The following is a 14,476-nucleotide window of genomic DNA, read 5'->3' as shown; positions in this document are numbered from 1 at the left end:
GCCAAAGGTGCCTGATTGAACTAATAAAAAGCTGAACAGCCAATAGCAAGGCAGAGGAGGGATAGGCAGAACTGAGTGTAGAGATAAAAGGGAAGCCAGCCAGCTAACAAGCTGGGCCCCACCAAAGGCAGGCATGGCAGAAGCAGGGAAGCAGGATGGACAGGGCATAGCTGAGCTAACAGAGCTTGGGACAGTACATCAGTCAATAGAAACATCTTAATTTAAGTTAAAGAAGAAAGCTAGTTAGAAACAAGCCTAAGCTAAGGCAGAGCATTCAGAATTAATAATAAGTCTCTGTGTCATAATTTAGGGTCTGGCTGTCTAAGGAAGCATGCTACAAATCTGTGCACCAGAGACGCAGAGGCAGGAGAATCTCTATGCCTGTTTCTGTATAGTGAGTTCCAGGCCAGCTGGGGCAAAAAAGTGAGCCCTTTCTAGAAAAAGAAAAAGCAAAGGAGGAAGTCATTGCACTGCAATGTTTGGAAAGATGCCTTGAAGGTACCTAGGGATTGGCCAGATTTAGCCTCAAGACCATTGGGGTAAAAACTCATTTGAAAGACATTGTGTTCAGAAAAGCGTCATGCTGCCCTATGGTGCTGGCTGTGCTGCCCTATGGTGCTGTCCTCCATAATAGGCCATGCTGCCCTGAGTCATAGGCCTTGCTGTGCTCTGAAACAAGGCTGTGCTGTCTTGTGTCATAAGGCCATGCCATCCTGTGTCATAAGATTGTGTTGTCCTCTGTCATAAGGCTGTGCTGTCCTATGTGATAAGGCCGTTTTGTCCTGTGTTGTTAGCCGTGCCGTCCTGTGTCATAAGGCCGTGTTGTCCTGTGTCATAAGGCCGTGTTGTCTTGTGTCATAAGGCCATGCCATCCTGTGTCATAAGGCCGTGTTGTCCTGTGTCATAAGGCCGAGTTGTTTTTTGTCATAAGGCCGTGTTGTCCTCTGTCATAAGGCTGTATTGTCCTGTGTCATAAGGCCGTATGTCCTGTGTCATAAGGCCGTATGTCCTGTGTCATAAGGCCGTATGTCCTGTGTCATAAGGCCGTATGTCCTGTGTCATAAGGCCGTATGTCCTGTGTCATAAGGCCGTATGTCCTGTGTCATAAGGCTGTGCTGTCCTATGTGATAAGGCCGTATGTCCTGTGTCATAAGGCCGTATGTCCTGTGTCATAAGGCTGTATGTCCTGTGTCGTAAGGCTGTGCTGTCCTATGTGATAAGGCCATTTTGTCCTGTGTCGTTAGCCGTGTCGTCCTGTGTCATACGCTGGATTTGTTTTATTACTGTTATTACCATTACCACATAATTAGCAGATTAAACTGTTTTGTGTGATACATCTATGTGTTTGTTTCCTGACACGAGAGTTTAGGACTTTTGATATGACCTATTGTCAATAAAGTAGAAATAATAATAAAACATTATTTTATAACTCCCCATAGCAAAACACCCCTCCAAACCTATTTGCATAGAAAATGAAAACAATATTTTATGAAGAAACTACTATGTGCCTCCCAAACCATTGGACAGACAAGGTAAAGAAAGTGTTTAGAAAATGAATTGATTTCAACAACAAAAATGAAAAAGGGCATCAAGGAGGCTGGGGATGCGGCTCTGTTTGCAGACTACTTGTCTGGCATTTGCAAATCAGCTGTCATGGCTCCCGCTATTGTAGCCCTCTGCAGGTGGAGGCAGGGGGATCCGAAGCTCAAGGTGGTTTACAGCTACACAGACAGTTCTTGGGTCGACCTGGGCTTTGTGAGACCATGTTGTAAACAAAAACAACAAAGACTCAGCCTTCTGTTTCTTTTAAGCAGCAAGGAAAGCATAGAAAATCAAGCTTAGCACGGGCACTAGAGCTCGGCAAACACAGGGGCGCTAGAGCTCGGCGAACACATGGGCGCTAGAGCTCAGCAAACACATGGGCACTAGAGCTCAGCAAACACACAGGCGCTAGAGCTCGGTGAACACATGGGCGCTAGAGCTCAGCAAACACACAGGCGCTAGAGCTCGGTGAACACAGGGGCACTAGAGCTCGGCAAACACATGGGTGCTAGAGCTCGGCGAACACAGGCACATCAGTCAAGGAGAGAGCACACATAACAACGGTCCTGCAATGACAAGGGGGCTGGAAGCTTCCTCACACCCTGTGACTTCACAGCCTCCAATGGGGCCAGCGTCTGACTCACATGTTTCTGTGATACTGATATGACTCAGCCTACAGCACTGCCCTTTCTGTGAAAGTGTGGCCAGTTCACGCACAGCATGACAGTGGTGATGTCCTGCTTATGGGGTCATCGTGCTGCATCCTGAATCAAGTGTGCGCCATCAGCTTGTGATAAAAACAGCAGAGTGCTATGTCACCAGCAGCACCCTCATACACTTCAGGGGGAGCTAGACGCGCTGTGTGTGGGGGGGGGGGGGCGCGCGCACGCGTGCACACGCATGTGTGCTTATATGCACATGTGTGTGTGAGCCAGAGGAGTCTATTTTGTCCCGAAATTTTCTCTGTGGCCACTTTGTCCTACAATGTGGCATGAGAAAAGACAAACCCCAAGGATGGTCCAGCATTCAACTGTTTAGCTCCTGTGTGATGAATCCGATGTCTGCTGAGTGCCAAGTGGTCAGGAAGGACCACGAGAGAAGAGTCAGGCTCCTTCACAAAGTAGAGGCTGAAGAAGGACCAGTTCCTCATGGTGTGGGGAGAAGCAAGGCCAAGTGGGGCTCCCTTTTGTTCTCATGGACAGTTTGTCTCCTCCAGTTTCCATGATCAAAGCCAATCTGGTTGACTGAGGCGTGGTAATATGGATACAGGGTATCACCAAACTTCCAGTCTCCGTGTTGCCAAGAGGCCTGTGCTAGGTGTCCACCAGCCCCTATAGCTCCTAAGACTCCCTTAGATAAACTCAAGTTGAATCTACCCCAAAGTGATGCCACAGACCATTCCCAGTTCTGCCTAAGATGTGGCAGAGGAGAGGAGCTGTGGCAGAAGGGCTTGGGTTTCCTTGAAGCTGCAGGGCCAGTCAGTCTTTCTATACCTGAAAACTATTGAGAACTTCAGGGAACCTTAGGTTCTCTGCCTGCCCTGCCTTCAGTTCCACTGACCAGTACAAGAGGATGCTCAGTTTCCTCCTGCCATGGTTCATCTCATTCAAAATCACTGAAGAACCATCCCTCAGGGTGGGTACCTGGAACACAGTGGTATTCAAGCATGCAGTGACTTAACCTGAAGAGATCACCTTCTGTGTCTTAGAGAGGATGGCCAACCCCAAAGCCATATTATTTCACAGGAAGTGAAGGACAGGACTCTTCACCCACTTTCTAGACACGGGTCACCAAGGTCAGGCCCTGCCCTCAGAAATGCCTCCTACTCTGGGAAGTTGGCCTCCTTCCTCTGAGAACCCTTTGAGGCTAGATCCATGAACAAAGACCCACTGCCTGCCAAGGAGAAGGGAAGTCAAACTATACCCTATTCAAAGTAGGGGCTGTTCTCAAGACCCTGACCTAAAGGCAATGAGGTTTGGTCTTTGGGATCCTTCTTGGAGTATGAGGGGAGGCAGAGTCCCTGTATGGAGTCACTAGCCACCCTACTCTTATGGCCAGGTCAAGGGACAACCCCACCTGAATTCCTCAGCAGGGTGAGTGGCTGCCTCCACATTTCCAGCTTCCCTTACAGCTAGGTATGACCCTGTGACCAAGTCTAGATCTGTTGGAGGAGAGAGCTGCTTGTTGGTTCTGGCTGCTCAGTCCTGAAATAATCACACAGAAATTGTATTATTTAAATCACTGCTTGGCCCATTAGCTCTAGCTTCTTAATGGCTAACTCTTACATATTAATTTAACTCATCTCCATTCATCTGTGTGTCACCACGTGGCAGTGGCTTACCGGCAAAGTTTCAGCGTATCTGACTCTAGTGGCGGCTCCATCACCACAGATCTCTTTGGCTTTGCCCTTCTTTCTCCCAGCATTCAGCCTAGCTTTCCCTGCCTACTTAAGTTCTGCCTTGCTATAGGTCCAAAGCAGTTTCTTTATTCATTAATGGTAAACGCAGAATACAGAGGGGACTCCCACATCATTGATCAAGTTGTAGGTAATAGATGGGTGAAAGGAAAGTACCTTGTTCAGTCTCTAGAAGTCTCCTCCAGGGATGCTTCATTCTCTTCCAGTAACATGGAAGTCATGGCTGGTTTTCAGAAGCCATTTGGAACCCATGAAGCTTGGATCCCAGGGTTCAGAGGTTGAAAGCCAGATTCCCAGTGACTATGGTGCTGGTAACTCTCCCAGACACGGGTCCAGGGTGTGTTTGGTGGGTCAGTCAGTCCTTCACTGTGACATACACCTGAGATAAGCCATTGATCTGACGCTTACAGCTTCAGAGGTTTCAACCCACAGGCAGCTGTTCATAAAGGTCCATTGCTGTGGACCTTTAGTGAGGTCAGAAATAGAGTCAGGAGCAAGGAAGAAGGAAGCAGAAAGAAATCAAGAACCCAGGTACAAGCTATGGCCTGCAAAGTTCTGCCCCCAGAAACCTACTTTCTCCAATCAGGCCCCACCTTCCACAGTCTCCATCTCCTCCCACTGGCGTACCCATCATGAATGGATTGGTGGATCAATCTGTCAATTAGCTCATGATGCAATCATTTTTCGTGTTTGAACCACTCTTTCCTGAGTCTCTGGTGCCTACACCAACTTAGTTCTGACAGTAGGCACGTGACTGAGGGGCCCTCTCTAGGAGTAGGCAGGGTAGAGTTTCTCTAGAGTAGAAAGTTCTCAGTTTCACCCTCTAGAGGCCCACTCAGCCCTGAGGTGGGGGTGGGGTGCTCAGAACACAGAGGAAGTGGATAGAAAGGGAAGCAACAGACCAGAGAGCAGCAGGTGCCCACATAAGCAAAGCCCGCAGTGACTGGAGCCATGATGGACAAGCCAGGGTGCCCAGAGGTAAGTGTGAGCCAGGCTAGGGCCAGACAGAGGGCCCCCACAGCCCCATCTTCTTAGCACCCCAGATCCCACAAACCACCCAGACCGGCCTGCAGACAACCACTCCTTGCATGACTGGATATCAGGGTCTCCAGGTACTAGGCAGCCAAGTCCTGTCCCAGCCAGGGGCCTACAGCTTAGCCCACAGGGCAGGAAGTCCAGCCTTTGAGGTTAGGGAGGCTCAAAGACCCAGCTCCCAGCTTACCCCACTCCTGAGATGCCAGCACCAGATGGTGATTCTCTCTAGACAGACGGCCCCATCCAAGGGGTGAAGGGTCCACAGAGCCCAAAGATGGTACAGAGCTGCAGCTACTTTGAGTTGCCCTTCATGCCTCTCCTCCCCTGGCCTCAGCAGCTCCCAGTGGCCAGGAGGTCAGGGCTCTGTGGCTCTTAGAAGCCCTAGATTAGGGCCACCGTGTTCTTGCCTTTCTGTCAGCCCAGCTTTAGTGGGTGAGAACATTTCTCCCAGAGGAGCCAGGAAGTGGGCCAGCAGCTCCTTGAGGGGTATCCCTGGTGTCCCTGGCCCAGAACCTCCCCTGAAAGGTATAAAGATGGGTAGAGGTCAGAAGCTGGGCTTCCAGAGCTGCCCCCTGGGAGTTAGGGTGGGGGTTTCTCAGGAGCATAAGCGCTCCTCGGGGGTGGGAGTGACCTCTTGACTCCCTTCTTTGGGAAATTCTGGTTAGAGGGTGCTGGGTCTCTGTGGGTGACTCTGCCTCAGCACCCCCACAGCTTCATGTTCTCACTGTGGTTTCTAGGCTCCACTTCCCTGTAACACTGTGCTCCAGGGGAGACACAGCCCCAGGCCTGGCTCATGCAGCCCACCCCCCATACTGAGCCTAGCTACCTTCTCTGTGGGCTGTCATCAGCACAACTCCTAGTGTTCAGTGCCATGGAGCCTACTTACCCACAGAGCTGAGAAGCCCCCAGATTGCAGCACTCAGCCACCTACAATGCTGCCGTGCCTTAGGCCCCAAGCAGCATCCAGGCTGGGAATGATGTCAGCTCCTGTCCTTTGGGTGACCCATTTGCTGTGGCAGGATTTCCCCATGGGAGGTGGCCTCCTGAGGAACTGCACTGGCTCTTTGAAGAGTGACCACCCCGAGAGCACAAAGCAGGTTCTCCATCCCAACTAGCCGCAACATCCCTCCCAGTCCCCTGCCCTGGACAGCAGTGCAGGGGTCCAGACTCAGCTCTTGGTGGCCCTTCTGTTGTGCTCTACTTTCCAGTCAGCTGCCCACCCTGGGGCCAAAATAGGGGGCCAGCTGGGGAAGGGAAGCAGATATTCGTGGTTAATAAGGAAGAATGGATGAGGCGGCCAAAGCAGAAATGGTGCTTTCGGACCTGGTTTCACTCATGGTTGGAATAAGGAACTGAGAGTCACACACTCAAGACATCCGCATCAGGGGAGATCAAGGGGAGCAGCGGGGACAAGCTGCACAAAGCCTGCTGGGATCCACAGGAGGCCACATCCATAGACCAGATGCTGCGGTGTGGAGTCTGGGCTGGTCCTGTGTCTGAGTTCTGACTGGCATCTGAGTGTTGGAGTGTGCATCTGTACGGTGCCGGGACTGCCCAGAGAGGTGACACCATGGAACTGGGGCTGCTGGTGACACACATTGTTCTGTACAGATGCTGATACCTCTCCAGGCAGCAGTGGAGGTCTCCGAGTGGCCACGCTCTGCTTCACCTCAAGATCCACACAGCAGAGCTGTCAAGGTAGGACAGAGACCTAAGGGAAGGCCGGCTGGGAACTCAGCATTCTACAAACAAGTTTGAACCCAGTTTCCAATCAGAACCATGTTCAAATTTTCCTTTTAAGTTTCCTGAATATTAGGTCCTGGGACTTGATTAAAAAGTACAAAACAAGTCTGGTAGTGGAGGTGGTGATGGTGCTGGAGGTGCTGATGGTGGTGGTGGAGGTGGTGGTGCTGATGGTGGTGGTGGAGGTGGAGGTGGACGAAGTGGTGATGGTGGTGGTGGTGATGATGGTGGAGGTGGTGGAGGTGGTGGAGGTGGTGGTGGTGTGTGTCAGACCAGATTGAAGCCACCTGGACTTCTTAGCTTGTCCACGCCTCATCACTGCAGAGAGGACCATAGGGAGGACTGCAGACCACCCACCCTGTCCAGACCTTGCTCTATGTGTCCCTCACACCCTTGCTCACCCCTGATCCCTTCCCAGAAGCCTGGGCATTATCTCTTATAGCATAGGGAGGGTTGTCTTGACTGTTCAGGAGGCTGTGGGGATATCTCCTCCTGCAGGTACTGGGGTTGCTGGCTGCACTGGGGCTCAGCTTTATGGCTCTCACCTTGTTCCTGGGGCGAGAGCCCACTTCTCTCTCCAGTCATCAGATGTGCCCTGAGGAAGTGCCCTCCAGGTCCTGGGAGGTCCTGGGAGGAGACACTGGGCAGCAGAGAAACTGCTGTCGGTGAGTGAACACTAGGGGCTCTCTTGGCGTTGTGGGGTCTGTGTCTTGGCTGGGTGCATCACCGGGTCCCTGAGCAGGTGATATAGGCCACGGGATGGAACCTGGATTCCCCCAAGGGAATTCCTTGTGGCCACTTCTAAGTTAAGCATTCCCCCTCCCTCAGGATCCTCTCTGCATATTCTCCTGGTTATCTGCGCGCTTAGGGTTTGTGGGGCTCACATCATTGTCCGCTCTCTGCACCAACGCCCACCCTGGGCAGCAGGAATGGATCAGTAGCTGACTAGGGGCCCCTATAGTCACACCTGGGTGCCTTCCGGTTCTGCCTCAGGCTTGTCCTCGTGGAAAGCGTCCCTCAGGACCTGCCGTTTGCGTCTGGCAGCCCCGCTGCCCAGCCCCTGGCTCAGGCTTGGATGCAGCTTCTAGACTCTGCTCGGGAGAGCGTCCATGTCGCCTCATACTATTGGTCCCTCACTGGGCCCGACATCGGAATCAATGACTCCTCTTCCAAGCTGGTTGGTCCTTGGTTTTGCTTTCTGACTGGGAGGCCCAGGCTGTCTCAGCTCCCCTGGTGCTGTGTGATCAGAAAGTCAGGCTTCTGTCTACACAGGGCTCAGCCAGACCCAAGGCTCAGTCTGGGCTGGGGCTGGTGGAGAGCAAGACCCGGGGTGACTCTTCGGGGCAGGGGAAGAGGGACTGGGGATAGAACACTTGGTTGTGTATGGGGTCATTTATTTGGCTTCTAGTCATGGGTCAAGATTTGGCCTAACTTAGACTGTAGGCAGAGGACCAGCCTGGGGCAGCATCTCATTCTAGCCTGGCGTTTCAGGGAGAGGCCCTTCTACAGAAGTTTCAACAGCTCCTGGTCAGAAACATCTCCCTGGCAGTGGCCACACACAGCCCAACACTGGCCAGGACATCCACTGACCTCCAGGTCTTAGCTGCCCACGGTAGGTGTCTGCATTCTGGGGCTCTGATGCACTGTGTGACTGACCCCATGGGACAGAGTCAAAGACTATCAGGATTGCAAGGGGCGTGGAAAAGCTTCTCTATTTGTTAGAACCCTGGAGGACTTGAGGCCAGGGCCCACAGGGCAGAGAAGGGGCACTTAGATAAAGCCTTGGCATGGAGACTACGGTGAAAACCACAAGGCAGGAGGCAGAACCATCACCAAGCTCTGGGACTGCACTGCCTAGATGAGTCTCGGGTCAACCTGTGCCTCATTTCCTCACCTGCAACAGCCTTGGTCAGAAAGGTCATCCTGAGGGTAAAGGAATGTACTCGAAGGTACATCTGTAAGGTGGTCCTGAAGTCAGCATTAAAGAGCCAGCTCGCTCTATCTATCTATCTATCTATCTATCTATCTATCTATCTATCTATCTATCTATCTATCTTCTATTTATCAATCATCTATCTATTATCAATCATCTATCTTCTATTTATTTATCAATCATCTATCATCTCTCTATCTATCTATCTATCTATCTATCTATCTATCTATCTATCTATCTATCTATCTATCATCTCTCCATCATCTACCTTATTTATCACAGGTGCCCAGGTCAGACAGGTTCCCATGAGGCACTTTACTGGAGGTGTCCTACACTCCAAATTCTGGGTCGTGGATGGGCAGCACGTCTTTGTGGGCAGTGCCAACATGGACTGGCGGTCCCTGACTCAGGTGAGTTCCAAGATCCAGGGTTGGGAGGCCCAGACGCAGCTTTTCCTCTCCCCGTCTCCATGGGCTATGTTTGTGCCCTCAGGCATCCCAAGAAAGCTGCTATTTGTGAGAAGCCAGCAAGCAGAAACTTGGGTCACACGACACTTTTGTCATCCCTCCATAGCGGGGACCAATCACAGAGCTGTTTCCACCAGTTATAAGGCTTCACATGACCCTGCACTCGGGCCCTGGAATAGCGTTTAAGAACTTGGACAGACACTCAGGGCACAGTGCACAGAGAGAACAGCGCACAGATTTGGGGAGACAGCTCAGTCGGTGAAGTGCTTGCTTGTAAGCCTAAGGACCCGAGTTCTAGCCTTAGGACCCAAGAAAACAGTTGGGCATGGTAGCAAACACTTGCAGTCCCAGTGCTGGGGGAAGGGGAGATCAGTGGATTCCTGGCGCACGCTGGCCAGCCGGCCTATCAGCAAGCCCCAGTTCCCAGTGAGAGACCTTGTCTCAAAAAACAAGATGGAGGGCTGAAGAGATGGTTCATTGATTAAGAGCACTGGCTGATCTTCCAGAAGGCAGAGGTTCAATTTCCCAACACCCACATGGCAACTCACAATAAACTGTGACTCTAGTTCCAGGGGATCCAATGCCTTCTTCTGGCCTCCGTAAGCAGCAGCACACACAGACATGTATGTAGGCAAAACATAGTCATACACATATAATAATAATAATAATAATAATAATAATAATAAAACTAAGGTGGCCTCTGGAAGTATGACACCTAAGGTTGTCTTCTGGCTTCCATCCATGCACATGTACCTGCACACACAGACATGCTTGCTCACATGTACATACACATCCCCAAAAGAAAATGCAGATTACAAAGCCTGAGGCTTTTAAGAAGTGATGTGTTTCAAAGGCTTGACTTGTGACTCAGTAGAACAATATGTGAGTAGCACAGCACATACCTAGGTTCAATCTGTATCAACATGTGAGTGCGTGCGCACACACATACACACAAATGTTAGTGCAAATGGCAGGCAGAACTAGCCTCAAGAGTTACTACCTGACTGAATTGAATGGCGGTTTTCTTCCCTCGGTGCTTTCACGTGTTTCCTGCTGTATTTGCTTCGTGCACTGGAATCGCGTTAAGGAAAACAGGGACCCTGGTACCCTTATTCCACCCTGGAGTTGATGCTGCCTAGGGGCTGCCAGCTGAACAGGAATTGCACCCCGCCTTACATCCCTGATGGGTTTCACACAACCCCAGAAGATCTTTGCTCTCCATGTCTACTGACCCTGACCCCTACAGGTGAAGGAGCTGGGTGCTGTCATCTACAATTGCAGTCAGCTGGCTCAAGATCTTGAGAAGACATTCCAGACCTACTGGGTGCTAGGGACTCCCCAAGCTGTTCTCCCTAAAACCTGGCCTCGGAACTTCTCATCCCACATCAACCGCTTTCATCCCTTGCGAGATCTCTTTGATGGGGTTCCCACCACAGCCTACTTCTCGGTAAGACAGCTAACCCAAAATGACCCTGGGGCTGCTGCCAAAGACAGACCCCACTCCAGGACAGGAAGCTGGGCCAGCACCTGCAGTGAGAGAGAGGTGCCCGGAGGCAGCAGACCCGAGGGCCTAGGAAACTCCAGGCTGTTGAGGGGGCTTGGGGCCATGAGGCAGTGGCTAGGCTCTGGCGAGGACAGCGGAGGCCCAGAGCTCTGATTACTCTTTACTCTGAGGGAATGAGGGCAACCTACCCTCTGCCATGCCGAGGAAAGCCCCAAGTCGGCCCAGACACCGACCCAGCACAGCAACCGCAGCAAATGGCGCACAGCCCACTTACGTGTGTAGACCCCATCTGGAGTGAGGAGACCTTCTGTCCAGGCAGGACAGCCTGTGAGCACTCGGGCCAGCCCCCTGGAGCCCAGGATGCCTAGCTGCTTCGGCACCTCCTACCCAGGCCGCAGGAGCACCCCTGGGCATTGGGAAACTGCCTCTCTCCCAAAGTGGGATTTCGTAGAGTCTCCCAGGGCATGCAGCATGTGCAGTGGGGTCACAAACCCAGGAAAAGCCTGACTCAAGGGTGATAGTTAGGGGCAGTCTCCTGAGAGATGCTTCTCCCACCTCAGGCCTCACCACCCTCACTCTGCCCTCACGGCCGGACCCGGGATCTGGATGCCATCCTGGAAGCCATGGCGGCTGCTCGTGAGTTCATCTATGTCTCAGTGATGGAGTACTTCCCTACCACACGCTTCACCCACCCCGCCAGGTGGGTATGGATGAGGTCCACCCTCCTGGCTGGCCGCTCCTAAGCAAGGCACAGTTCACCTCCATCCTGACCTCAGGCAGAACACTGATTTCCTCCCCGCCCTTCCAGGTACTGGCCTGTTCTGGACAGTGCACTACGGGCAGCGGCCTTCAATAGGGGTGTGCATGTGCGCTTACTGGTCAGCTGCTGGCTCAACACAGACCCCGCCATGTTCACTTATCTGAGGTCCCTGCAGGCTTTCAGTGACCCCTCAGCTGGCATCTCAGTGGATGTGGTAAGAAACTGACCTTATGGAATGGGGGCAAAGCAAGGTCTTTCTCCCACCCTGCATACGCTAACTCACTCCTATTCCCCGAAGAAAGTCTTCGTCGTGCCTGTGGGCAATCACTCCAACATCCCATTCAGCCGTGTGAACCACAGCAAGTTCATGGTCACAGACAAGGCAGCCTATATAGGTGAGTGCCTGGGATGGAGCATGGGAGGACAGAGGGCTGGACAAGAGAGGTGCACTCGAGTGTTTTGGGGGTCACGCACTAGCCCAGCTTGCCGGCTGAGGCTGGCGGGAAGTCGACTGCCCTACATGAGCGGCTGCCCTGGCTGCAGTCTGACAACACCGAGTAGTCACAGTGCCGGGCAGGCTGCAGGGGACGTAGGCTCAGGGAGCAGCGTCTCTCCCTCCAGGTACCTCTAACTGGTCAGAAGACTACTTCAGCAGCACCGCTGGTGTGGGCCTGGTTGTCAGTCAATCGATCCCCGGTGTGCAGCCAGGCGCGACCCCGGTGCAGGAGCAGCTGAGGCGGCTCTTCCAACGCGACTGGAGTTCCCGCTACGCTATGGGCCTGGACAGAGTCCCGAGCCAGGACTGTGTCTGGCAGGGCTGAGGCTTGACCCCTTGGCTCTGGCCTGCTGCTCTAGGTGGACACCATGCTCTCATTCACTCAAGCTCAGAAACTGAGAAAGCAAAAGGCTGGCCCTCGGAGCCTGAGATTGACATCTGGCAAACAGCTGCCGACAGAGCTCTGGATGGCTTTTTGGTGAAGGAGAGGCTGAAGCAGAGGAAGGCCCGCAGTGACGTGGAAAGAAAGCAACTGCACATAAGTGACCCCAGAACCCAGCTCTCCCTCTCTGGCCTGATCATGATGAATTGCTATGGCTGTCCCCAAACATAACATTAGAGCTGTCCGGCTGCAACCCCAATAAAACCCTGCCACTGACTTGTGAACTTGGCCCAGGTCAAAAGTAGGCATCTCTGTGTTGTTTATCCCTACTGCTTGTTTGTGGTATGTGTATGTATTCATATGTTCGTGCAGATCCACATGCCATGCGGTGGCCAAGGGTTGGCACGGGTGTCTTCCTCCATTTCAGTGTGCCAGCAGGGTCTCCCTCTGAACCCAGGGCTTGCTGGCTTGACTGGACTAGCTCGTCAACAGGCCCCGGGAATCCTGCTTCTGCCTCCCCAGCATTAGACTTGCAAGGTGCTTGGCTAAACCTGGGCGCTAGAGAACTGAAGTCAGGCCCTCTTGCTTTCACAGCGGGGACATTTGTCATCTTCTGAGCCACATCCCTCTTCCAGCTAAGCCCTGTGTTCATGAAAGGAAGTCTTGTCCAACCCTGACCCTCAGAGCCAGGGCTAGGTGGGGTTGAGCAACAGAGGAGCTCGCTTTCCAGTCTAATCAGAAGCTGGAACTGTGGCTCACTGTCGTGTGGGGCACGGCTGAGGAGGTGGGATGGGGTGGGGCTACACGGATGGGGCCAGGGCTGCAGAGGTTTGACTATTATGGGGTGGGATCAGAACCCTGTCCAAATAGTGGGTGGTGTCCTGAAGACCAGTGTTAGAGTCCTTTGACATCAATCCAGGACTGAACGCAGCCCGCGAGAGCTCACTCTACCCCGTGTGCTGAGGCAGGGCATGAAGTCAGGTTTGGGATGGAATTCTGACTTTTTTTTATTCATCTATTTATTTTACATCCTGGTTGCAGCCCTGCTCCCATCCTCCCATCCTGGTCCCTCTCCCCCATCCTTCCCCCTTCCATTTCCCAAACCTCTCCTCTTCTGTCTCCATCCAGGAAAGGGCAGGTCTCCTATGAGTATCAATAAAACATGGCATATTGGGGCTGGAGAGATGGCTCAGCGGTTAAGGGCATTGCCTGCTCTTCCAAAGGTCCTGAGTTCAATTCCCAGCAACCACATGGTGGCTCACAACCATCTGTAATGAGGTCTGGTGCCCTCTTCTGGCCTGCAGGCATACATGTAGACAGAATATTGTATACACAATATATATATATATATATATATATATATATATATATATATATATATAAAACATGGCATATCAAGTTGCAGATACCCATATATTAAGGCTGGGTAGGGCGACCCAGTATAAGAAGTAGGGTCCCCAAAGCCAGTAAATCTGTCAGAGACAAGCCATGTTCCCACTGTTAGGAGTCCCACAAAAAGACCAAGCTACATAACTGCAACATATCTGCAGAGTGCCTAGGTGAGTCTTGTGCAGATGCCCTGGTTGTCGGTCAGTCTCTGTGAGCCCCTCTGGGCCCAGGTTAGTTGATTGTGTGAGCCTTCCCGTGGTGTCTTTGACCTCTCTGGAGTCCTGGCGTTTGGTACTGGACTGTGCAATACTGTGACGCCTGCCCCAGCATCCAACCTGTCACTTATTTCTGACCAAGACTCAGGTCCACCTGCCCTGCTCCTGTCCCAAGGCTCAGAGTAGCCGGAGCTCAAGGATGATTGGGTGGTGAAGATGCTGATGGATGTCCTGGGTCCTTCTCTCTCACAATCTTGAATACCGTTCTCTGCCTTCTCCTTCCCTCTACGCTCAGGGAGAGCTAACACGGTTACACCAGGCAGGGATCAAGCCCTTGCTATTTCTTCAGTGCCCTTGAACTACGCACCTGTCTAAAGGACACCTTAGGAGTCAGCATTCCCATCTGTGCAGAAGGTCCCTAAAACCCAGCCTGCTCTTTGCCTATTGTGTGAGGGTCTGGGAGTGTGGCTACATGGGGCCCGGGATCCACAGAGCCCTGCAGGACCTGAAAGCTATCAGGGGTGAGCCCGGGCAAGCTCTGCCATGGCTGGCTGCTCACATCCTACCAGGTTCCAGGTCCCCCTGAGGAGAGCT

General features: G+C 52.4%; 1 protein-coding gene across 2 annotated transcripts; it reads left to right on the top strand.

The window, feature by feature from the left end:
* Nucleotides 1-4,755: 4,755 nt before the first annotated feature.
* Nucleotides 4,756-12,582, top strand: Pld4 (phospholipase D family member 4). 2 transcript variants are annotated; one of them, XM_048431432.3, is made up of 11 exons: nt 4,756-4,936; nt 6,605-6,691; nt 7,235-7,401; nt 7,730-7,913; nt 8,228-8,348; nt 8,952-9,079; nt 10,383-10,583; nt 11,201-11,340; nt 11,449-11,614; nt 11,699-11,795; nt 12,022-12,582. In XM_048431432.3, exons 1-11 carry the CDS (start codon nt 4,910-4,912, stop codon nt 12,219-12,221), a joined length of 1,518 nt encoding a protein of 505 aa, XP_048287389.3. In that variant the 5' UTR covers nt 4,756-4,909; the 3' UTR covers nt 12,222-12,582. The 2 variants fall into 2 exon arrangements, with proteins under 2 accessions (XP_048287389.3, XP_048287390.3); XM_048431433.3 differs by lacking the exon at nt 4,756-4,936 and having other exon boundaries at nt 6,606-6,691; nt 7,318-7,401.
* Nucleotides 12,583-14,476: the final 1,894 nt, after the last annotated feature.

The sequence above is a fragment of the Myodes glareolus genome, chromosome 11, assembly GCF_982192425.1.
Source record: "Myodes glareolus chromosome 11, mMyoGla1.1, whole genome shotgun sequence".
NCBI classification, from domain to species: Eukaryota; Metazoa; Chordata; class Mammalia; order Rodentia; family Cricetidae; genus Myodes; species Myodes glareolus.
Note: the sequence above shows the minus strand (reverse complement) of the source record. Positions and strands in the feature narration are given on the sequence as shown.